At 44.2% G+C, this 25696-nt stretch overlaps 3 protein-coding genes and 1 long non-coding RNA gene across 5 annotated transcripts in view; 2 read left to right on the top strand and 2 right to left on the bottom strand.

Moving 5' to 3' along the window:
• SCRN1 (secernin 1) overlaps positions 1 to 6208 on the bottom strand; it is a 30754-nt gene extending 24546 nt beyond the window's left edge. Inside the window, exon 1 of the mRNA XM_081164792.1 lies at positions 6008 to 6208. The gene's annotated coding sequence lies outside the window, so the exon portion shown is untranslated. The remainder of the gene's footprint in view (positions 1 to 6007) is intronic.
• The window catches only part of LOC308570341, a 153039-nt gene that overhangs the window by 51003 nt on the left and 76340 nt on the right, over positions 1 to 25696 (top strand). The gene's annotated exons all lie outside the window — the stretch shown is intronic.
• Positions 8469 to 15895, bottom strand: FKBP14 (FKBP prolyl isomerase 14). Its single transcript, XM_081164949.1, has 4 exons — positions 15572 to 15895; positions 12205 to 12356; positions 10674 to 10801; positions 8469 to 9107 (listed from the first exon to the last, which is right to left on the bottom strand). Exons 1-4 carry the CDS (start codon positions 15826 to 15828, stop codon positions 8949 to 8951), a joined length of 696 nt encoding a protein of 231 aa, XP_081021075.1. The 5' UTR covers positions 15829 to 15895; the 3' UTR covers positions 8469 to 8948.
• The window catches only part of PLEKHA8 (pleckstrin homology domain containing A8), a 29996-nt gene continuing 21008 nt past the window's right edge, over positions 16709 to 25696 (top strand). The window contains exon 1 of one of the 2 annotated variants that reach the window (XM_081164700.1): positions 16709 to 16861. In XM_081164700.1, the coding sequence (XP_081020826.1) occupies positions 16822 to 16861 (40 nt within the window). In that variant the 5' untranslated portion in view covers positions 16709 to 16821. Of the gene's footprint in view, positions 16862 to 19111; positions 19182 to 25696 lie in introns of those variants that run through there. The other variant, XM_081164699.1, reaches the window with a different exon arrangement.

Below are 25696 nucleotides of genomic sequence, written 5' to 3'. Positions count from 1 at the left end.
TCTCTTCTGGTATAAGTGGGATCAACAAACCAGGTAGCTTTGGCTTCCCATTATACCCAAGACAGGGTTTTGCGGTCCATTTCTCCTTTAGAAGCCATGGCTATTAGCCAACCTCATGTTGCTTACAGATCAGATCATGGGCTTGTTAAGTAGCAACATACTACAATCCTCAGTTCATATACAATATCCTTCCTGGCACAGGTGCCAACGCTATAGGGCTCTGGTCCCTTCACTCCCCAATAAAATATTTAGGGGGGCACCACCCTCTTTTGCCAGCTTGCCTCCCAGCTTTTGGCACCATTTCTGAGCACGTTTGAGCCAGGCAACTGGGGAGAGACAAGAGGGCAGGCAGGCAGAAGAGGCAGGCCAGTAGGAGAGGTGAGCAGGCGAGGGGGGCAGAAACTTCTTGTGTGGGGGGGTGAGAGGCAAGTGGGTGGGAGGAAGCGGAGGCCTGTGCCCAGTTCTGTGCAGCAGAGGAAGGTGCGATCCACAGAAGTGCAGTGGGGGGGGCAGAATTACAGGGAGCAGCCCCAATATTTTGTTCAAGTTTGTGCCTATGCTTCCTGGTTTGTTTATTCCACTTATGCCAGTGGAGGAGTGACATGGTAATGGGAATATGCAGCAGCACTCATGGTAATTCAGAAACTTGTATTGATGCATCTGGGACGATGCAGGCTACAAATGAAATAAATAGGTGAGCAAAATGAAATCAGGAGACTGGAGAGAGATATATATTGTTAATTTATTTCAAATCTGTATTCCAATTAGTTTAGTTCACCCCTCAAGGCGGTAAATATAGCTAGTATATTTTGCAGCGGTAATTGCTATTTCATGCAACACATCAGCCGTTGAGATCTGCAGAGGAGTAGGAGCCGACCGGATTCTGCAACTTTTTGCAAAAACAACAACAACAAAACATTTTGTACCTGCAGGATGGCAGTCACATTAATCACAATCCTAGCTATCAAACGGCGTCAGGATTTGCTACAATATGCAAAACAAGCCTCTGCTCTAATAAACGAATGTCACACAAATAATATTGCACAGTGGCTGAAACGTCCTCTCTAGGAGCCCACGTCTGCGCTAAGCCACACCCACTTTTGTTATTATTTATTTTATTTATTCAATCATTAAATTTATATACCACCCTTCATTTGAGGATCACGGGGTAGTTTACAGTATAAAAACACAAAAATACATAACATAATAACAAACAACAACACACACACCAGTTTAAAAGGCTACACAGTGGTATCTCGGGTTAGGGGTACTTAATTCGTTCCGGAGGTCCATTCTTAACCTGAAACTGTTCTTAACCTGAAGCAACACTTTAGCTAATGGGGCCTTCTGCTGCTACTGCTGTGCTGCTGGAGCACGATTTCTGTTCTCATCCTGAAGCAAAGTTCTTAACCCGTGGTACTATTTCTGGGTTAGCGGAGTCTGTAACCTGAAGCGTATGTAACCTGAAGCGTATGTAACCCCAGGTACCACTGTAGATTGCTTAATTAGCCACAGGCCTGAGAGAAAGAGGAACGTTTCTGGCTGAAAATATGCAATGAAGCTGTTAGGTGAGTCTCCCTGGGAGCTCTGCTCCACCTCTGGTGTGTTGTGGCAAGCTAAACCATGGTTTGGCTTAGCATGCTTTATGAACCTGGGCTCATGGTTTGTTTTGCTCCAGATAAATAATGAGCTGCAACCAATCTTTGCTCTTTGTTTAAAGTTCAAGGCAAATCACAAGCCTGACATGTCAGAAGACATGTTAGCTAAGATAGACCTAGCTCACAAGAGCACGAGCTGAGAAGCAGCAAAATGCCTGTAATCTCCATTCCAAGAGCCTGTACATCTGTGCTAAACCATGGCTTGTCTCAGTCTTACGCGCTTTGAAATGCTACATTTGAACTGCAAAGGAGATGTTGCTGGGCAACCGAATGCTTCTATAGTTCCCAATGGTCTGAGTTCAAGGGGGTTGCAATGCTCTGTGATAGTGGGGTCAGACACGGAGTTCTCACTATTCTTTAGACTAGGGAGAGGCAAAAGATAATTTACCATCGTTTACTAGATCACTAGATGACCTGCAGTGGACAAGAAGAGTCTGACTTCTAATCTTACCGTATTTTTCCGTGTATAAGACTAAGTTTTTCCCCTAAAAAATAATGTCAAAAATTAGGAGGGCATCTTATACGCGGATATATCTCCCCCCATTTTCTTAAATCTGAGTCCCCCAAAATAGGGGGCATCTTATACATGGGGGTGTCTTATAGAGGAAAAATATGGCATTTTATTTTATACGTACATGAGGAGCAGCAACAAAAGGCTTTTAAAAGTAATCTGTTCGAATTCCAGATGTACAACAATTCAGATGCAGATTTTTATTTGCATATATAGGCCAGTCATGCCAGTGTATGACTCACAAAGTGCAGCAAGCGATTCTACCAGATTGCAACAGAGGAAGTGATGGGAATCAGGGTCACCCCATTGGCTCTGCTGGGAGACAGCTATAATTGGCTCCCCCATCCCCTTCTAGCTGGCCATTAGAAGGACTACTATTTAATGACTGGTGCCTGAGTTTACCTCTACCCTTTTCTATCCCCACCACTATTCCCCCCCCCCTTTGTTAAACATACATAAGATGTTCCGAGAGGCATTTGGGGGGGGGGGTGTAAAAATGCTTTGGAGAAATAGTCTACACCCCCTCACCTCCCATGATGCCACTGGCTCAAACAAGAGGTTCACACAACAAGGAGTTGGTGTACCCTCATGAGTTCTTATAAAGTAGAAACAAAGTTTTCTCATGCATAGCCAACTCACCAGGGGTCTGGCAATAATCTCTACCAGAATGCTATACCTCAGTAGCCTTCAGCAGATCGTGTCTCAATGAGACCTCCGTGGAGCGATGCCACTGCGTGATAACAATGCAACACATGCCATAGGATGCACACCTGCAAAACCTTGATCACTGTGGTACCAACAACATTTATTAACTGTAATTTAGCTGAAAAATTATGGATATGGAACAATACACGGGGTGATTCCTCTATCACAAGCTGCATACAAGCCACTGCTGCAAAAAAAGGCAGGATGAACAATTTTTGGATACATTAGTGAAAGGCGTTTATAGAATATAAGCATTGTTACCCTCCTGATAAAAATACAGTGTGGAAAGAATCTAGCAGCAGCTCTGCAATAATTCTAGCGGGGTGGACTTTGGTAATATGGTGCCCTAAGCAAGGACAAAATTTGGCACCTCTCCCCTTTAAATATTTCTTATTTTCACACACACACACACACGCACACACAAACTTCATTTTGATACACTTGCTTTTTTATGTCTCTTCTCAGTGGGTACCTGCATAAATATCAGGTTATTAAAATTTATTATTATTATGCACCCCCTTGGCTCAGCACCCTGGGCAGATAAACCACCCACACCTCCCTAAATCTGGTGCCGATTCCAGAAAGGATCTTCTCCATATGAGCCACCAGAAATACTTACAGTGGTACCTTGGTTTACAAACTTAATCTGTTCTGGAAGTCTGTTCTTAAACCAAAGCGTTCTAAAACAAGGCATGCTTTCCCATAGCAGCGGGAGACTCAATTTACAAATGGAACACACTCAACAGGAAGCGAAACATGTTCTTATTCCAAGTCAAAGTTCACAAACCAAAACACCTACTTCTGGGTTTGCAGCGTTCTTAATCCAAGTTGTTCATAAACTAAGCTGTTCTTAAACCAAGGTACCACTGTACACTGAAAGCCACATTCCCTTATTTTACATGCCAGTGATGGGCGGGGCCAGAGGCAAAAGTGGGTGGAGCTAGTAGGCTAGCTTCTACACACACCCATCTTGTCCTCTATCCAGGCAAGCAAAGGGCACTATGACTATCAGAGGTCAAGGACACATTCCATCCAGGTGAAAACACTCATAGAGTCTAACTGAGAAGGAAAGTATAATGGACACTACTACAGGCACTGTATACAGAGGTAGCCCACTGGGCTTATGCAGCTGAGTAGTTCAGGGGTCAGTCTAGAAACCCACTAAAATATCAAGGTCTTGCCTTACAGGGCAGCACAGCTACACAAAGGCCAATAGTGCTTTAAACTACAGATCATGAAGATCTAAAAATAACCAGAAAACCCCATTTTGTGAAAAGGAAGATGCACGTGAATCTCCAAAACCCACAATGCCATTTCAAAACCATAACCTTGAGCTAAAAGCTTGTTGTTTTATGTAAGTAGATCAAACAATGGACAGAGGGAGAAAACATTTCAGTAAAGCCCAGTACTTTAGCCTCGAAGAACTTTTGAATTAAAGTCCCAAAGAGACCACCTGAGCAAGTGCATTTCTTGCAATTATTAAAAACAAACAAAAAAAAACCACCAGGCAGTAATATACCTACTTTCAGTTCATGTTCCAGTATTCACAATTTTAGAAAAGAAAACCATGCCTTATTAGCAGCAAAATCTCACTTTACTACTTGCAATCTGTGCCCACGCTCATATTTAAATAGGAAGGAGCCAGGGGCCACAATGGAAAGCAAGTTTGTAGAAATGATTTCAATGAGTCAGATGAAGCACAAAGGCTAGACTATATATAGCAGGCAGCCATATTATACTTCACACTAGATTCTAGATAGACATCACCTGTTAAACCTTTGTAAATGAGATAGGAATTGCCAGAAAACCACAGGAAGAAGCAGTGGAACTGATCTAAGGTCACAGAAGATGGATGGGAAATGTCAGAAGAGCAGGAAGACACACTGGGGCAACGGGCAGTTAAAACAGCTCAGGAACTTAGCAGCAACGGAGTTACTACAGCTAGCAAGCCTACATTTCCACCCTGCAAGCATCTCTACAGATACAGCTCCACTACACTACAGCATCTCAGTGCACCTGCCCTTCAGTTATACACCCAAAGCCTCGCAGCATCCAAGGACCTCCGCCTCTCCAAAAAATCTCAGATGCAGTATCTACAGCCTGAGCAAATTAAGACTCTGTTCCCCCAGGGAGGACACTACACACCCAGGGGCAAAAGGTGAATGGGAGGTCTGGGGTGAGGTGGCAACTATCCAGCGCAGAGCTTGCAACAATCCAGCGACTGTGTGAAGCGGCCATCGATTGTGTGAAGCGGCCATCGTGGACCAAGGGGAGGCCACTAACACATGCAGCGGAGAGTGGGGCCCAGGGATGAGTCATCAAGTGCAAAGATCAAGGAGAGACAAGGGAGAAGTAGCCTTAGGCAGTGCTCCTTTTTAAGGAAAATGTGCTGGAACTCACCATGAACTCACCTCACTCTCTTAAAATGGCAAGGGCACTCACCTGAGAGGTGCCGAAACTCAGTTCTGGTGAGTTCTGCCTGGGGGGGGGGGTGCCCTGGCCCTAGATCTCATAGGAGCCAACTCCTAGGGGCCAACGTCTCTTTGGGTCCCCAGTAAAATATTAAGGGGGCTGGGCCCCTGCAAAATGGATGGGCATTGCTATTCAAATGGTGTGTGCGAGCCGCATCTTGCGATCGATTATGCAGGCTGGGGTTTACCTGAGCCGCCCCCCCCCTCCTATTTTATTCAAGTTGGCACCCCTGCTAGAGCTCGTTCTCCTGATTTCTGGGTTGGAGGAGAGGGAAAGCGTTTGTGTGCATGTGCATGAGGGGGGGGGTGGGAAACCTAGGAGGTGACCTGCCTCTTTGCAGAATCCCCGATGGCTGCACCTGCGAAAAAAGAGAGGCCGGCGAGCAGAAGAAAAGGCGCATCCTCGGCGAGCCCTGGCGGCGGCTCCCCGTGCAGACGGCGGAGGCAGCAGCAGCAGCGCACCTGCCGGGACCTCCAGGTGCGCCCTTGAGGCCGCCTCGCTGCGATGGGAGAGACCTTGGCAAGCGCCGCCGCCGCCTCCCTCAGTCGAGGAACGGTGGCTGCCGAAGACGAGCAAACCCCCAAAAAGAGACACCCCCGGAGCGAGAGAGAGAGAGAGAGAGAGAGAGAGAGAGAGAGAGAGAGAGAGAGAGAGACCTCACCTTGCCGCTTGCTTGCTTGCTCCCTTCGGGCTTCCCTCCGCCTGCAGCTCCGTCTGCGTGAGGGCGAGCAGGCGGCGGCGGCGGCGGCCTCTCCTCCCAGGTAACAGCTGCGCTCCGGCTCACGTGAGCGGCCTGCCAGCAGGGAGGGAGCCAGCAGGCGCCGCTGCCTCCTCGCGCCTCAGCGCCGTCGCGTCTGCGCGGGGCTCCGCCTAGCGGGCGTGCAGCTGCAGCCGTGGGAATAGGCGAGACAAGGAAGCGGGAGGGTCTTCTGGCCGGAAAGGGGCGTCTGGAGTATCGCTCCGCTGGCCTGGGGAAGGACGGCTGCGAGGAAGAAGCCCTTCGGGTCCGGCTAGCGGGGGCGGAGCTGGGTGATGGAACCCTGAGAAGGGCGCCTCTGAGCATGCACAGAGGGACGTCGACTTCCCGCGACTGCGCGGCGTCTGAGGTGACGGCTAGGAGGAGCTCGAGCTGCTGCTTAGCTCCTTGCAATGCCGGAGTCGGTTCGGCAGCGATGTGGCCATTGGAAACAGCCCCGCAGCCTCAAACCAACGAATGACGGGAGCCGCCATGAAGCACATAACTGTCGACTTTTCCCTTTTCTTGCGAGGAATCCTATTCGGAATAAGGGAATCCCCTTAAAAAAGGGGAAACGTTGACAGCTATGACGAAGCATCCCTCTCTTAAGAGCACTGCAGGGTTTCCTATGAAGAGCAACGGTCTCAGGGCACTTTTAAGGACTCACACATTTCTTGTGAGAAGCTTGGATTAGAGCTCATTTCATCAGATGCATTAACTGGCGGCGGGGGGGGGGGGATACGCATTTAAAAACACACCCATGTAAGGAGAAACTATTTTTATAGCATTACCTGACCTTTTCAGAAGGTATCATTTGGTTTTCCAAGAGTTTACATGTTTTTTTAATCAAACGTAGATTTACCAAGCTAAATGTCATCCAGCCACACACAGAATAGCAGGTTTGAACTCCTCACACCCAAAACACGTTTTTAAGACCCCTCACTGAAGAAATTTGCACAAGTTTCGGCCCCCCCAAAAAATTGCACGCCATGGTGGCTGACCTCTATTTCATGGTCTTTGATCCTTTGTATCTACCAGAGGGAAACGCTTCCATGCACCTGATGATAACAGTGAGCTCCATTCAACCAACACTTAAGTCACTGTAGGCTCCTCTAGGCTGTGGTGTTTTATTGCTGCAGGTTTATTTCACGTGTTCTTGACATGATAATAGTACATTACTGGTGGGTTTGTTCTGCTGTGCTTCCCCAATGCCATCTGGCTATCGCTGTCTGGAGGGGCTACAGTACAATCAGTTTGTCTTATTTTAACCATGGTTCTCTTGTGTGGCTATGCGCACACAGCTCAAACCAGCCATAGTACGTTTCACACAAACCACAAGTGACAAACCAGAAACCAACCAACATTTGTTCTTGGTTTTATTTCTGACTTGCGGCTCGTGGCTTGTTTGAAACAAACCATTGACCATGTTCAGAAAAGAAGACATCACTTGTTTTGAGGGCAGGAGAGCCATACAGGAACCATGTTTATGACAAATCAGCTATTGTGATGTGAAAATGAGGCCACTAAGATTGCATGTAATTTTTCTTCTAACATACACAAAAATAGTATCAGGAGGCGGGTATGTCAAATACAGTAGGCAGTTTGGGAGAGAAGCACTGCTACTTAATGTAGCTCGGGTTGTCAAAATTCCTCCTTTTAAGATGCAAAACTAGATCCATTTAAGGTGGGGGGAATCTCCCAGCTCCTGTGTCAAACAGAATTCAAACATTACCTGAATGTATTTTAACATAGGTGCTATCCTACACTGACAAGGTCACAATGAAAAGGAGCAGAAAGGCAGGATTTAAAAGGCTTGCCAAGTATATTGTGAACAGGAGCTTCACAAATAAAGGACTCAGGTGTTAGCGAAGGGCTATATTTTGGAAAAAAACATATGAACGAATTTGTATGCCCCACAAATAACCCAGAGATGCATTTTAAATAAAAGGACACACTCTACTCATGTAAAAACACACTGATTCCCAGACCGTCTGCAGGCCGGATTTAGAAGGCGATTGGGCCGGATCTGGCCCCCAGGCCTTAGTTTGCCTACCCATGGGATAGATCAACTAAGGATAGCCTTATTGACAAGACAAGCAAACAACTGGTGCTTATATCAAAGGGATTGGGGGAAAGCTTGTTATTTCTCATGGGCAAGTTAGGTGTTGGGCTCCAAACTGCTGCCACACCCAAAACTCAGCATCGCTACTTGCTCTATTGTCCTTTTTTTGCTGCTTTATGGGAAAGAGATTGCAATGATATAGTTAGTGTGTTTCATCCTAAGCACAAAGGGGCTTAGGAAGGCAAGCCATTTGGAACAATTAAAATAGCGAGAGACACTTCACAAGTGATTACAATTGCAATAATTAGCACACTTAACCAGAAATAAGTCCCACTTGATTTAATTCAATGGTGTTTACCTGAGCAGACATGCATAGGGATGCACTATAATATTAATACTGTTTTGTTTTTTTAAAAAAATCAATAGCTTCTTGACAGAACACAAGAAAATAGACCAAATACTTAAATGCTAGAAAAGTTTGAATTTAAGAGTGGGTAGGGGGAGAACAGTGTTGGAGTGTACTTATAAGCAGTAATAATAAACAGAAGCTGTTTTTTTTATTCATAGTTTTCTAAATAAATAAATGCACAGAGCTTTCCTATTAAAGTATCATTTGAACAGATGCTCCCACTTTATAAAAACAAGTCTCAATGTTTTGTATCAATAGTAGTTCAAGTAGAAAAATGGGCAACACATTCCACCTCCCATGAGTAACAGGCAACTCCAAATAGAATATATACCGTATATATATTATAAATTTTGAAGCATCAGGTTGCCAGTCAATACTTTCCTGTTGGAAATGTTTTATAACTCATCATGTGTATATACAAACTCCCTTGCAGATATAAATCCATCACTGTCTTCATCTTCCTTCTCAAATATGTTTTCAACTAAAGAATCATGGTGGCTGTCATTGACTGGTGCACCATGCCTTTCAAATTCTTTCTTCAAGTATACTTTTACCTATGGAATAAGACAAGGAAAAAAACACACCTTTTAATCATTACGTATCTGTTGGATATGAGAAAGCAAGCCAATGTAAAATGGCCCATCCTCTCTAGTATGTTCAGTACAGGTAATAATAATTTGTGCAAAGCAACAGCTGTAGCATTCCCAAATGGATTTTACAATCGACGGAACTGGCTGTGTTCACATGAAACACTGAACACAATTTTATTTTTATTTTAAAGCCTTCTGCGCTCTCTTTCTGCTCACAAAGCAGTGTTCAATCCATAAGATCCATCAAATCAGTTAATATAGCAACATTTTTTTAAAAAAAAAACACATTGCATTTAATCAACAGATTCCTGCGCTGCAGTGGGTTTGACTAGACAACCCTTCCTAACTCTACAATTCTATGATTTTAATAAACCTGGAAAAAAACTAGCCCTGGGCAATAGTCCTGTTAGTCAGTATCTCAATTTAAACTCTGTAGGCATTCATTCTAAAAAGATATCATTTCAAAGTTATTGTTTCTCAAAGAAGATCAGTGAAGGTGCCTATTTAGCTTTTCTCCATGATCAAATTTCATAGGTAAGGGCCCACAGAAGAGATTTAGCTGTTACGTGTGAGCCTCAGGTTTGCACACTCCTTCTCCCTAATATGGTTGCAAAGGAGATCAGAGGCTTTTGACTCTATTTTCAATTAACCACAGTTTCTTGTTACGTCCAAACTTGGACAAACGGTGGTTAGTGCTAACTATGGTTGATTGAAACGATGCGTACTTCAAATTGTGGTAGATGCCTTCTAGATACAAACCATAGTTAGGGTTGCCTTTTATAAAAAATGTATTTTTTATTAAAGATTTCTTGGTTTACAAAAGTATGTGCAATGTCTCTTTTTTTCAAGTTACATTTTCTACAGGTCAGTTTCTTTTGTTAAGACATTAGTGTTTCCCAACTTCTACTTTTAACTATGGATCGCTATGACGACTCTACCCATAAAAAAAGAGAAAGTATCCTGGAAAAAAGAGGATATATGGCAACCCTACCTAGGTAGCAGCAACCACAGACATTTGTCAATGAAACTGTAGTTAGCTGAAAATGGAAGCAAAAAATTCAGCCTCACTGTGATTACTGTTGTCAAAGAAAACTCCAATTTTGTTTGAAAACTCTAAAACCAGAAGATGCAATCAGTAGAAGAGTAACGCAGCAATTATTTCCAAAAACAGACTTAATTTACTGAAGAGGATTTCTTTTCCCCCCCTGCAGTGTTATTTGTAAAATCTTAGAAATAATGTCCCTTTCTTTGCCACTCAGAAAGGCAGGCACAAGTAGCCTTTGCACTACAAATACTTACTGAATTTTAAAATCAGCACCTTGAATAGCTCTCTGCACAGCACCAGTTTTGAGTGTGTAAAAGGAAATTGGAACTGTAATATTTCTCAATCTGCGGCAGCTCATAACACCACAGTAAAGACTTACAAATGTCACAGTTGCAAAGCATAACCTCAAGGGAAGCAAAACCTAAATTTTTATTTTCCTGTTAAATACATTAACACACAACTGTAGAATGCATTAGCCTTTTCACCTCTTCTCTGGAAAGCTTCCAATCATCATTAAGATCCATTTGTTGAAAGGACTCGTGAGACCGCGGTCCATTCCTGATTTCTAGAAGTTCGATGTTGAAGATCAAAGTGCTCTCCGGTGGAATTTTTCCTACCCAACATGGTACATAAACATTGAGACAAGATTACAAATGTAACCAAGAAGATAAGCATTGTCAGTGGGAATTTGCATCCTACAGCTTGTCTTGTTTCATTAGCTACTGTGCTCAAAGGAATAGAAAACCACATAAGTGGCTATGAATTTATGGTGTAATGCATGGGTAGGCAAACTAAGGCCCGGGGCCAGATCTGGCCCAATCGCCTTCTAAATCCGGATCACGGACAGTCAGCGTGTTTTTACATGAGTAGAATGTGTCCTTTTATTCAAAATGCATCTCTGGGTTATTTATGGGGCACAGGAATTCATTCTCCCTCCCCCCCCCAAAAAAATAGTCCAGCTCCCTGCAAGGTCTGAGGGACAGTGGACCAGCGCCCTGCTGAAAAAGTTTGCTGATCCCTGATTTAGAATACACAAGATTATAAAGCAACCGCTTAAAGGCTTTTTGAAATATAAAGTGGTGTACAAGTTAGGTAAATAGATGGCTTGTTCAAAGGTATTTTGATTTTCCGTTACCTAGTAATCTTCATTGCTGATTATAGAAGCAAGAAAACTTGAAGTGAAAAGCTCCATTATTTGTTTTTTGTGTGTGTGTTTGTGAAGAACAAATCTGGTTAAATTACGTTGGACGAAGATGTGATAACTTTTAGAAAGGCTTGGGGTTTGATCCGTTTCCATTATTCTCCTTTAGTTCTTTTCAAACATCGCATCCATTGTTAGGAGATTTCACAGTGTAATTCTATACAAGCGTGCTCTAAAAGTGCAATTCTGTACAGTGGAACCTCTGGATGTGAACGGGATCTGTTCTGGAACCCCGTTCGCATCCTGAAGCGAACGCAACCCACGTCTGTGGGTCGTGATTCACCACTTCCGCGCATGCACGTGACGTCATTTTGAACATGTGTGCATGCATGAGCGGCGAAACCCGGAAGTTGCAGAGTGCAACCCGAAAACGCTCAACCGGAAGGTACTTGAACCCGAGGTATGACTGTACATGTTTACTCTAAAATGAGTCCCACTTTGTTTTTCACAGTTGTGCCTAAAGTGTTTGCTACAAGTTATAAAGTCAATAAAATTGTAGAAGAGTCTCTTGACAGTGTTTTGCTAGTGATGACACACAAAGCACAGTATTCCTGTTTTTTATCCTTTATTCTGGCGGGCTTTGTGCAGTTATTGAAAAATATAGTAGAAAAAAATGTGATCATTAGGATTCCGGTAACTCACTGATATAAAACAGGGATGGGAACAGGTGGCCCTCCAGGTATTGCTGGACCTTAGTTTGCCTACCCATGTTCTAAATCATTCCATGCTATGATCAAGATGTTCAGAATGTTTTTTCATGAAATATTAATGTTAAGGATTCCTTGAACCTGGACAGAGTTCTCCCGAACTATTACCTTTTCCTTCTTTTCCATAAGCCAGGGATGGGGGAACGGTTAGCTTGCGTTTCTCTCCTACGCACATCTGTTTCAAACCTTTATCCCAGCCTATGATAACTTCCCTTATACCGAGAGTAAACCATGTTGGCTGGGCATTGTTATGCTTGTAGCTGAAACAGACACACAGGAAACATTACTGAGTCAGGTGCCATATAGTCACAATAAGCTGATCGTTGGCACTTGAGAAGCCAGTTGGAAAGGGTCTTTGCAGGTGCCATTGATCAGCAGGATAATTTCTAGGAAGCAAGCCAAAGAGACCCACTTAAGATCCAGGGGTCAAAGACTTTCAAAGGACTAACACAGAGAGATAGTCCATTGTGCAACCACATGGATGCAGTGCAGCCTTGCGAAGGACGAATCACTCTATATATTTAATTGTGCCTTAATTAAAAATTTGCCTGGGGCAGAAAGTACTAGGAGACACTCTTAGTGCAGCTATATACTCTCAAGGCTTGTCTTTTATCTACTAAGAAAACCTGCATCCAACAAACATAAAGCAGGTGTATACAGGATTGGCATGTAGGCACTTGTTTTAAAAACTTACCTCTTCATGACGCCTTTCCCTGATGGGTGATCCAGCTATGGTGATGTATTAATCTGATCTACTGGTTTATGTTGCGCTGAGGGCGAATAAAAATTCTTGCAAATAAATAAATAAATGGGCATTAGGATGGGGGGAGATGTTCTAAGATGAAGCCCGTTACAAGCACATGTATGCGACATCTGAAAACGACGTAATCAATCTGATTACGTCTTTAGAATTACTGTATTTCATTTTTAAGATAAGACAGATTTCATCAAATCAAGAAGAGCTGCATTGTGCAACTTTTTAACTTTGTTTAATTGGTTGGCGGTTCCAACTTTCTGTGCCTTTTGTTCTTTAATTGCAACTGCCGCCTTCCCATCCTTTCGCAAGCCACTGATTTTTTTTTAAGTTAATAACTCAAATGTGAAATTGAGCTAGGTTTCCCATTTCTGTTCTAACTAAATTTGATTTTATTTTGAAATCTTTTAATTTTTTTAAGAAAATGTGATACCATGGTTAGTTTGGGTGGGTGTGTGTCAAACCTGTGCCTCTCTAGATGCTGTTGAATCAACCTACATCAGTCCCAGCCAGCCGTCAGGGATGGTAGAATTTTTAGTCCAACAAATGGATGGCCACAGGTTCTCCATCTATGGGTTAGATTTTTTGGACTAGGACCATGAAGATTCTGGGTTCTCAGCCACAAAGTTCATTGTGCAAACTGGGACCAGCATCTTTCTCTCAGCCACACATATGGAAGAAAGAGTTCTGATGGATCAAACCAAAAGCTTATCTAGTCTGGCACTGCGTTCTCACAATAAATAACCAGATGTCTATAGGAAACCAGTTAAGCAGGACACAAACCTAACACTCTACTCACTTTTGATTCCCAGCAACTGGTATATATAGGCATACTACACCCCAACAGTAAATTAGGAATATGACTATTGTGGTGAGCAGCTATCAGTAGCGCTATGCTCCATGAATTTGGCCAATCTCTTTTAAGAACCTACCTCACAGGCTTATTGTTTCATAGATTCATTAGAACTGTAGGGTTAGAATGGACCACGAGAGTCATCTAGTCCAACACCCTGAAATGCAGGAATCTTTCGCCCAACGTGGAATTTGAACCCACAACCCTGAGATTAAGAGTCTGCCAACTGAGCTGTTCAGATGTTATGAAAACAGCGGCAGCAAGAGAACCATGTACGCCTGAGCTACTTGGGAAAAGGATGAAATTTAAATGTATTTGTTAAGTTGTCGGTGAACATATCAGACGACACAGCGATTCTTCAAACAACTCTTGTTTATTCACAGGCCAGAACAGAACTGAACTGAAGGGTTCAGCCAGCCTGCTTATATAGAGCTCCACTAGAACACAACAGTACAGTGGTACCCCGCAAGACGAACGCCTCGCAAAACGAAAAACTCGCAAGACGAAAGAGTTTTCCGTCTTTGAGTCGTTCCGCAAGACGAATTTCCCTATGGGCTTGCTTCGCAAGAAGAAAGCCCATAGGGAAATCTCTGGGAACCTCTTTTAAAATGCTGGCGGTCGGGAGCAAAGACTTTCGCCCACCGCTGGCCTTCAGAAGAGGTCCTGGACCTCTTCTGAAGGCCGGCGGGGGGCAAAAGTCTTTGCTCCCCCCGCCTGCCTTCCCGGGACAGCGGAGACTTCTCTGCTGTCCCGGGCGATCTTAAAATGCTGGCGGGCGGCAGCGAAACCTTCGCTGCCGACCCCCAGCATTTTAAAAGCCCCCGGGGCAGCGGAGACTTCTCTGCTGTCCCGGGCGATCTTAAAATGCTGGCGGGCGGCAGCGAACCCTTCGCTGCCGACCCCCAGCATTTTAAAAGCCCCCGGGACAGCGGAGACTTCTCCGCTGTCCCGGGTGATCTTAAAATGCTGGGGGGCGGCAGCGAAGCTTTCGCTGCCACCCACCAGCATTTTAAAATCACCCCGGGACAGCGGGGGCTTTTAAAATGCTGGCGGTCGGCAGCAAAGCCCTCCTGTCCCCGGAGCTTGCGGGGCGGGAGGTGGGGAGAAGGGCTTTTCTTCCCACCGCCAGCCTTCAGAACAGCCTTCTGAAGGCTGGCGGTGGGAAGAAAAGCCCTTGTCCCCCCACCCCCACCCTTCGGAAGAGGTCGGGGGACAGACTGTCCCCGGACCTGGTCTGAAGGCGGTTTCCATAGGAACGCATTGATTGAATTTCAATGCATTCCTATGGGAAACCGTGCTTCGCAAGACGAAAAACTCGCAAGAAGAAAAAACTTGCGGAACGAATTAATTTCGTCTTGCGAGGCACCACTGTAACCATTTTCTGTAACTATCCAATCACTGAACGTCACTTTCAATCCCTTATTTGCATATGTGGACCTGAACTATCTACAGTATCCCCCTGCTGGCCCAGGGTGAGAACTTCAGTACATAACAGTATCATTATTATTAGTGAAAAGAATGTGGTTTCTAAAGCAGGAGTGGCTAATCTGTGCAGCTTCCCGCAGATGCTGCATTGAAAACTGACCACACAATCCAGTCATGTTGGACTATAACTCCCATCCACCCCAGCCCACAAGGCTAAGTAATGGCCAGGGAGCATGGGAATTGTAGTTCCACAAACATTCGGAGGGGGAATCCCTGGGTTAGCCACTGCTGCTCCACAGAATCAGGCCCAACTACCTGCCATGGGATTTCATGCATCCTGCAGTTTTACAGAGTCTAATACAAAAGAATTCAGATGTAGTTTTGCACCCTACATTGCACATACATCAACGTCTGTGTACGTGTGTTGAGGGAGGCATACTCACGTCGAATGAAAGAGCGAGCCGTCATTCTCCAAATAGCCTTCGTAGTGCACCAACATCATGTCTCCCGGCTTCGTCTTCCTCTTGCAAATGAACGGTTTCTGGAGCACTTCGATCTCCACTTCTGGTTCTGGGATGAGACCCGCAGCCCCAAAAGCAACGAAGGCAAAGGCAAGCAGGGTCCAAAAGGCACCTTTCATTTTCACCGCCGTGTGTGCAGCCTGTGTGCAATCTTTCAGTTTAAAAGGCAACGTGCGCATTTCCCTTAAAAACAAGAAGACGGGAAGACATTCGGACACAAGACTAAATGGCCCCAGGACGCTGAATTAAAAATAAGAGGCGATTGTATCTTATTTTCTGTGCGAGATTCTCAATGCTGTTAGAGCACTGGGTTCTTTAAATTTTTATTTCCTGGAGCAGCCACTCCATGCAAGCTCCGCTTCCCAGCAACTTTCCCGAACTTTGGAAGCCCACGCTTTTCCCAGCGCTCTCCGCGAATGAAGGCGGGCTCCCGTTTCCGGCCAGCCCCGCGCATCCCACCGGTCCGTCATCCCCGCTCTTCGAATCCGCAGACGTGGCAAACTCGCCCCCAGAACGCGACGATTTCGCGTCCATTCATTCCCCTCACCCTCCTCCCCGAGGGGCAGGACCCAGGTAACGCCGCCGTTCCATTGGGCCACGGACCTGCCAGTCTTCAAAACGATACACTGAAACAAACAAAACACACCCTCCCGAGCCGCTGCGAGCGGCGATTGGCTGCCCCAACATTCCAGGAAGAGAATGCCGCGCGTACATCTCGGAATCCCTCAGCACAATACAACCGGCTTCTGCGCCGCGGACATTGGCTGGCGCGGCGGCGAGAGCGGCGGCCTCATTGGCTCGCCGCTTTCCTTGGCGTTCTTGGCCACGCCCGTTCCCCGCGATCACGTGGGCAGCCCGTATTCCGAAACGCGTTTACGCCTCTCCTTAAGGAAGAACAAGGAGAAGGAGCAGGTCCTGCGGGTGCGACGTCTACGCTACCGGCGTAGTGCACCGTAGTTGGTTGGCAGGGAAGGCCCAGGGGAGGATCGGGTGGGCGGGTGCGGGAGAAAGGCAGGGAGGCGGGCCGGGCTTCTGCCAGCCTCGGAATGGCCCTGGGTGCCAGTGCTTCAGCCGTGGGGCTGAGCGCTTAAAAGTTTCTGGGGGGGCGGGAAGGCCAGGGGGAGAGGTTTCCCCTGTCCCAGGCAGATCTGGATGGGGGGGCCCTTGTCACCATGGAGGGGGTGCTGTACAAGTGGACCAACTATTTGAGCGGTGAGTAGACCGATCCTGCCCTGTCCTCTGCTCCCCTCGACAGGCTGGGACGGAGAGGCAGACAGCGCGTGTCCTCGTGTGCCAAGGGAAGGGAAGGGGGCAGCATCGCACGCGCCCCATCCTGACTCTCCCGGTGGGTCTCAGGCATAGGATCCAACTCCTAGGGTCCCTTCACCCCCTACTCAATAAAATATTTGAGGGGGCTGCCCCCATAACAATAATAAGAATAAGAATAATAATTTATTATTTCTACCCCGCCCATCTGGCTGAGTTTCCCCAGCCACTCTGGGCAGCTTCCAATCAAGTGTTAAAGACAATACAGCATTAAATATTAAAAACTTCCCTAAACAGGGCTGCCTTCAGATGTCAAGAAGATACCTGCTTATTTCCTTCACATCTGAAGGGAGGGCGTTCCACAGGGCGGGCACCACTACCGAGAAGGCCCTCTGTCTGGTTCCCTTTAACCTCACTTCTCACAAACGAGGGAACCGCCAGAAGGCCCTCGGCGCTGGATCTCATAAAAAAAGTTGATGGGCATTGTCATTCAAATGGTTCCCATGTGCCGTGTCATTTGATCGAGTCTTCTTATTGGCTCAACCACGAAGGTACCGCATACATCTTTAAGGTGCCTTGGGACTCTTGTGTCATCCCTAAAGAGTTTCAGAGGCGCAGCAAGTGTAGGATCTGCTTCCTTGCCCCCCCCCCCAAAAAAAAACCCATCAAGCAGGGAGCGGCTGCAGGTTAAAGGGCACCAGAGCACATGAGAAGAGCAGCAGGCTCAGCCTCTGGCTACACCTCGGGTTAGACATGGTCTGAGCTGGCAAGGTGATGGGGAAGAGAACTTTGCTTGGGACAGCGAATGCTGCCTCTCAGGAAGAAGGCAGCAGGGGACTAGATGGATGAGTAAGTCTGGGATGGGTGCAGCATCATGTGTTTCTGCAAGTCTACACCTGGCACCAGCGTAGCTCCTCTATGTATTTTGGAGGGTAAGAACAGAAAGTTAGAGGAATTTATTGATAACAAGAGTGATAAATATGATACAAACATATTGTATATGTAGTTGATGTTTGTCTTGTTTCTTTCACGTCTGTGTTCAGTGGGCTGTTGTTGTTGCCTTCGTCAATTGACTGAAGTCTGAGTTTCCTGCACAATATATGTGTGTGTCTTAAGAGTGTGCCTGTGCCCTGATTGTGGTGCTCAAAGTGTTGTGAAGCATATCTTCTGTTTGAGAAGTTACCCTTTGGAAGATCAAGTTGTAATACAAATCTGGGTGAGACTGCCAGGTATAGGGTGGTATATAAATTCAATAAGTAATAATAATAATAATGATAATGATAACAACAACAATAGTTTTGATTTAAACCAACTCAGGGGTGGGGAACCATTTTCAACCAGTGAGCAGGATCCTTACCTTCACCATCCCCTGCACACCATTTTGACAAGTGGGTAGGGCCATCCACCTGCCAGTCACCTGACAACATCTTAATGTCACCATTTCCTTTCCCTGAATTATTCCAGACCACATGGGCAGAGGTTCAATGATGTGTAGGCACCCAAGGTCAACTGACTGGCAGTTCCTGCAAACCCCATATATGATGCCAATAGAAAAGACATATAGAAAAGGCAGCTGTGCCTAAGGATTAACTAAGTATCACACAGCAACTTGACTGATGGACTCTGTCAGCTCACTCACAGAGTTGTTACCTGGGCGTTTACCTGCGGATTAGCTTTTGTCCAGAAGATTTCATTGGGACTAAATAGGCCTAACTCAAATAGTGGTAAATAGACTTTAAAAAAAATAAATGCTTCAGCCACTTAGCAGCACAATGTTATACATGTCTACTCAGAAGTAAATCTTACTGGGCGTAAAGGGAAAGTATTATAGGATTGCAAAGACAGTGTTATAGGATTGCAGCTTTTTACCTGAAGAATATTCAAATTTCAAACTGTTTCCTGTTTACAGAGCAAAATCTGTAACTAAATAAAACACTTACTACATAAATAATAATAAAACAAAACCCACCAGGCATGCTTAGCAGATTTCAGCGCCTTCATTCCCTCCTGCCCACTCTTAAAACCTAAATAATGTCAGAGAAGTGCTATGCTTTCAAATATTTGCAAGAATTGCGTCCTCTGCCCTACAAATATTTGCAGAGCAAACCATGGCCGGGTGCATGGAATTATTGGCCGGCACTCACCGTGAAAGAAATCAGAAAGTGTAACAGTTTCTGTCACTCTTTGTTGTAGAGCAACAAAACTACAAGGATGAATCAGAACGAAGTCTTGCATAAGCACAGAATGACACTTTGGTTTACAAAAGGTACATTTAAATGAAATAGGTCATCAATGCTGGGAAAATATATTTATCCCTTTTCACAAACTAGAATCCAGATGCCTGACTCGAGAGTGTGAAACGGCATGCTTTAGCTTAATGAGTTCAGAATCTTGCTGCAGTATTTAGCATCTCATCGATATCTGATGGCGTTGTACAAGGGTGGTAGGAGTTCAGTGATCGGACAAGGAAATTTGTACGGAGATCAAGAACTAGGGCGTGGGCAGGCAACAGATCACAAAAGCGACCTCCTTCCTCCGTCGCTGACGTGCTTCCCAAGTTTTTCTCTCCTGTTCCTGGGCTTTTAGCACATTTATCATTCTTCGGTAGCCATGAGATGTATGAATTTGCTTTCCAGAACAAAACTGCCCTGTTCTGTTAATTGAATTCAGCTATGCTGTCCAGCACGGCAACAAGCTTCTTTGGGGGGAGGTACAGAGCAACTGCCCGATTCGATCCATGTTTCCCCCAGAAGTAAACTGCAGAATTCAGTAGGACTCCTTCTCAAGTAAACATACGCAGGGCTATGCCAAGGAATTGTCCACAAATGAGTTGAGTTTAAGTATTAAGAGGATCAAAGCCCATTTACGTAGGCTGCAATCTTTGCAGTAGATTTTGTAGGAGTTGGTCGTAGTAGTTTAGGTGAGATGTGCTTCTAAATCAACATTGCACAGAACTGCACTATTACACTGGTTGGCCAGGAGCCAGTCAGTTACTTTAGGAGTGCTTAAGTCATTGCCATGCCCATGTGGGAGGGAATGGATGAGTCTTCCTTGCTAGAGCTGAGGCAGCTGACAATCAGGTTCTTATGTTTGTAGTTAATGGGTGGGGAGATAGGGCCGAACTATGCCACATATCACCTCATACCACATGTCGTTTCTTCCAGTTTTACACTGTGAGTCATGCTCTCTGTTGGTGTTTGTTGCTACGCCTTTAAAAAAACACCCTACCTGATCTTATGGTGAGGCTCCATATAGTTTATGTTTTTGATTTTTTTAAAAAAAACACAGTGCAATTAAACAAAACAAAAATTGAACATAAGCCTACTGGATCAGGCCAATTGCCTATCTAATCTAGCATCCTGTTCTCGTAGTGGCAAACGAGATACGTATGGAAAGCCTGAAAGCAGGATCCGACCACAAGAGTACTTTCCCAACCAATAACTCCCAACAACCAGAATTCAGAAGTAGGACTGGGCGACATATATCATCCCAATCCAGATTAAATTCCATGTTGTGATATCGATTTCATAAATGCTGATTTGGCAATGTATCGCGAATCATGATGTGTGTTAGGACTGGGCAATATATTGTCCCAAACCAGTTTGAAGTCCATATCGTGATATTCGTTTCATAATTTTTGACCTGGTGATATATTGTGAATCATGATGTGTGTGTGTGCTGTGCAAAAATAACAATGTGAGAAAAACCGTGAAGCCAATGCCAATGCCTCTACGTACCTCCATCCTTATTTCAGACATCACGATATATCATTATATCATGATGTTAGGCTGGTGATATATCACAATGTTGAAAACCAGATATCACCCAGCCATATTCAGAAGCATATTGCCTCTGAACTTTGTAGGCAGAGGATAGCCGTGGTAACTAGTAGCTATTGATAGCTTAATCCTCCAGGAATTGATTTAATCATCTTTTGAAGCCATCCAAGTTGGTGGCCATCAGTAGCTCTTGTTGAAGATGATTCCCTTATTTAACTATTGGTTGAGTGCAAAAGTCCTTTTCCAACATTCTGCTGCACCTGATGTCTCCATGTTCTGGTGTCATGCAAGAGGGAGAAACCCATTTTTCTATCTGCTTTCTCGACACTGTGATGCATCTCTACCGTGTTTCCTCTTACACACCTTTTTTCTAAACTAAGAAACCCCAGATGTTGTCACCTTTCCTCATAGAGTTGCTGCTCCAGCCCATTGGTCAGTTTCGTGGCCCATTTCTGAACTTTTTTCTGGTATTCCAATATTCTTTTTGAGCTGAGGTCATCAGAACCGGACAAAGTATTCCCAGTGCGGTCACACCATAGATTTCTATAATGGCATTATTATATTGGCAGTTTTGTTTTCAGTTCCTTTCCTCACGATTCCTAGAATGGAATTCATATTTTTCACACAGGGTCAACATTTTCATTGAGCTTTTTCCACTTTTTGCCAAGTTCTTGTTCCTGGTCAGTCCCCATCAGCTTAGACCCCATGAGTGTATGTGTGAAATTAGGATGTTTTGTCCCAGTGTATATCACTTGCTGATATCGAATTGCATTTGCTAATTTACTGCCCCTTTGTTAAGTTTGGAGATATTATTTTGGAGTTCTTCATGGTCTCTTTTGGTTTGGACAACCTTGAACAATTTGGCTGACTCACTGCTCAGCCCTAAATCATTTATGAACAAGTTAAAAAGCACATGTCCCAATTTCTGCATACACAATCTCAACAAGAAACATTGTTCTCTCTCTGTATGCATGTTGATGGTTACAAGTGGCGCTAATAGGTTTTGTTTTTTTAAAATAACTTTTTATTCAAAATTAAAACAAAACATATTATCCAGAAACATATCATCCTTATTTCCCCCTCCATTTTTCCTCCCTACCCCCCACAGAACCCACCCACCCCCACCCCCAACTTCCCTCAGTTCCAGTCTTTGATTTCTCTAAAAATGCTATTTTCTGTATGTTACACAGTTGTATAGCTCCTCAAACTATTTAGCTGATTATTATCATTAAAAAGTTTGTGAATGTTTATTCAAAACCAGCCAAGGAGTCCAGTTCACTTTGTTGTGTCTTCAAATACTTTGTAAAGGGTTCCTATTCATCTTTAAAGTCACAGTTATCCTTGTCCCGTAGCTTGTATGTCAGTTTTGCCAGTTCTGCATAATCCATCAATTTTTCTTGCCATGATTCTTTAGTTGGGGTTTCTTCAGTCTTCCATCCTGCGCAGCCTTCCAACCTGCGCTAATAGATTTGTGAGACAGTTATCCTTCCAGAAGCCACACTGGCTCTATATCAGTAAGAGTTGTTCTTCTATAAGCTTGGGTCATTTTATCTTTAACAATGCTTTCCATCAGTTTCGCCAGAACCAGATGTTAAACCAGGCATATGCAAACTCGGCCCTCCAGATGTTTTGGGACTACAATTCCCATCATCCCTGACCACTGGTCCTGTTAGCTAGGGATGATGGGAGTTGTAGTCCCAAAACGTCTGGAGGGCTGAGCTTGCCTATGCCTGTGTTAAACTAACCAGCTTGTCATTTCTAGATTACCCCTGGATTTCTTATTATGCTAAAAATAGAACCCAATTGTTGCCAGCATTTTGATTAACACTGAAAGCTTCCCTGCAGTAGGGTTCTTAAAATTTATGTCAATAAAAGGGGTACATTTTGTTAATACAAATTACGGAGATTTCAAAATATTATTTGGTCTTGAACAGGGCTTATAAGACAATAGCTAGGGCCTGTTTTTGAGCTGGATTTTTAACCCTAAGTAATTTTACTCAACACTTTTTCTTTTAAATCCCCATTTGTGAAATCATTTAGGAATGTATGCAACTTGGTGGCCTTTGCTGGAGAGCTAGCTCAGATTAAATGTGACGTAATAGCATAATATGGCTTTGGGATTAACCCAGTTCGAAGCAAGTTTCCATGTACTAACTCCAGAAATTAATCTGCATCTATATTGGAATTAATCTGATAATATTAAATTAGAAGGGTGTGACTTACTTACGTAACCAAGCTTTGCGGTAGATGCAAGTTCAAATACTTGCACTCTCAAAAGTACCATATAATGATCACTCCACATCTGTATATAGCTTTCAGTGGCCTGGTTCTCAGAACACAGCAAGTTCCCATCACTGCGCAAATGTGAACTGGAACGGGAGCTCCTATGCACAGTGGTTAAAACACATTCTACAGTTTGTTACAAAAATACTGTAAATTGGTCATGTGCTGGAGGAGCTGTTCTGCCGCTGCAGCAAGACGAAAGAGCATAGTTAAGATTATTTATGATCAGACTCCCAACCGTGAATTAAAGTATTACATTGACTGAAGTGCTATGTATTCCTTACACAGTCATTTTTATGCCCTGGAGAGGTCTAAAACAATTAGCTGCTACTGAACACACCGTTTCATTATCTGTTACCTGAATTTCCGTCCATATTTATATTGGATTGCTTATTTCCCCCCCCCCCACTACCCTGCCTCCCACTCCCATTTTTTTTGTAAATAATTTGTATTAATTTTCAGTGACTAAAATCCAACATAAACCACATTTTATCAATCTCAAATTACAATTCAGATTCATATAAACACACACACACACATATAAATTATAAAGCCACTTATACATTTTTTTGTGGCCTCCCGCGTGCTGGATTTCAAGGTGAAATGATATTATTTCATCCTGCTTCTGAGTCTTAATTAATCCAATTACATTCAATCTTGATCTTAATTCTTTATCAACAGCTACAGAGTTTTTGACTTCCATTCGTATTAGCACATTTAATAAAAAAAAAATTCTGCAAGAGGAGTTTTGTATCCCATCTATTTCCTGTGTGTGATGTTTATCTTATCCATGTTGTTGCCTTTCCCATTCATGTCTCAGGACACAGATTGAGGAACTGAAGTCTTCCTGGCAAGACCTCCCCCCCCCCCCACTGGAACTGCAGTAGGGGCTTTGTATATTAGATTTGGTAATAGAAAGCAGAGGTGTTTTTCCAATAGCATCAGGGCAAGTAGCTCTGGGGAAGGGTGTTTGCCTGTACTCTTGCAAGACCTTGGCTTTAATGGACGTATTGGCAGATCTGTGCCTGGCCGCAGCTCAGGATTAAATTAGTTTGCGTGCCTGACATTTCGCCAGATGCTGCAAACAGCTGGTGCTTGTGTGAAACGAGCCAGTTTTTCCCAGGAATGACCCACCTCTTTCTGTGTAGTGAAGGCGAAGTTCTTCCAAAGCATAGCAGTGATGGCCGGCAATGGCCTCCCTCCATTATTCCAGCAGGCGTGGGCCTTGGTTTGTTCTGGAGCTGCTTCATTTTGGCTGTCTTGTTGCCGTGCAGTAGCCAGAGAAGGGGAGCAGAGCATAGGAGCCATTCTGGAACAGACTTTGCAAGAAGAACTGAGCTAAGACATGGGCTGCAATCTCCTAACCCCCTTTCCCTGCGAGTAAGCCCATTGAATTCAGTATGATTTACTCCTAAGGGGACATGGTTAGGATTGCGCCGTTCGCTTCTCAGCAGTCAGGTGTGCACTTACGCGATGTGTCTCTTTTTTTGTAAAAAAAAAGTGTTTGCTATTAAAAAAACCCAAATTCTGTGTATAGGTTGGCTTAGTGTTACGTGCAAACCAGGGCAACTCAGTTAATTCTGCCACAAGTTTGGGTTTTAGCAAAAGTATACAGACTCACTGTTTTGTGGGGCTTGTCAGCCTAGGAAGGTTGCCGGTTGCCCATCTGGGAGAAGGAAAACTCTGATCCTAAACCTTTTCTGCCTTGTGGCTACATATTCATTCATTAGAAAGGTTTTGGTAGTAAACGCCAAGGAAAACCCATACTTGTTGCCACGTGGGACATGTTTGAGAGGAGAAAAGGCTAAGGAGTAAACCCTACCCAAATCCAGAGTGGGGTCCCTAAGACGGTTGGATGGTGTCTTGTACGCCTCCTTCCGTCAGCTCCTGCAGCCAAGCTGGTGCCAAATTCATTGTTCTGCTTTCCTTTCCTTTTGTTTTGTTTTTAAATTTTATTTATGCTTTTCAGGTTTATACATTTCACTAATTTTGCAACCATTTTAACATTTCAAAACTTGACTTCCTTCCCCCTCTTTCTGCAGTTCCTTAAATTTACTTTTAATATCTTCTGCATATCTAAAGTAACTTAATTTGCTCATTTATTCATCTACTTTAAATATATACTCTTATAAAACTGCAGGTTCTTACATTATTCCTGCCAATGTTCTTATCTGTTTACAATTTATCTGTAAATATTCCAGAAACCATTTCCATCCAATAAACCATTCCAAGAATAAGAAATCAAGATAACAAACTTTTTATAAAAGTTTGTTATCTTGATTTCTTATTCTTCCTGCAAGTTTCACCATTTCTGCATATTTTGTATCCATTCTTCCTTTGCTGGGACTTCTGCTTCTTTCCATTTTTGGGCGAGTAACATTCTTGCTGCTGTAGTAGCATACATGAATAAGTTTCTATACAGGTAGTTCTGTCCCTATAATTCCCCAAAGTTCTGCTTTCCTTTGGACCACATCAACAAGGCTGAGAAGGGGAGTCTTGTTGTCCGGCCATCCCAGGACCTCCAAACACACTGTCCAGACTGGACCCCAGGGAGATGAAACAACGCAGGACGTAGCAGTTACAAGTTGCCAGTCTCTGTAGCTGCAGCAGGTGCTGTGATTCTACGGTGGTTTGACTTCAACCCTGAAGGCTGCAGCCCATTCTCTCTCAAGACAGATGGATGCAAACAACAGTTTTGCAAATACCAACTAGTTACATG

Source organism: Podarcis bocagei, assembly GCF_964188305.1.
Source record: "Podarcis bocagei genome assembly, chromosome: 12".
NCBI lineage: Eukaryota > Metazoa > Chordata > Lepidosauria > Squamata > Lacertidae > Podarcis > Podarcis bocagei.
The sequence above is the reverse complement of the archived record's forward strand: the minus strand, read 5'-3'. Positions and strand labels throughout refer to the sequence as shown.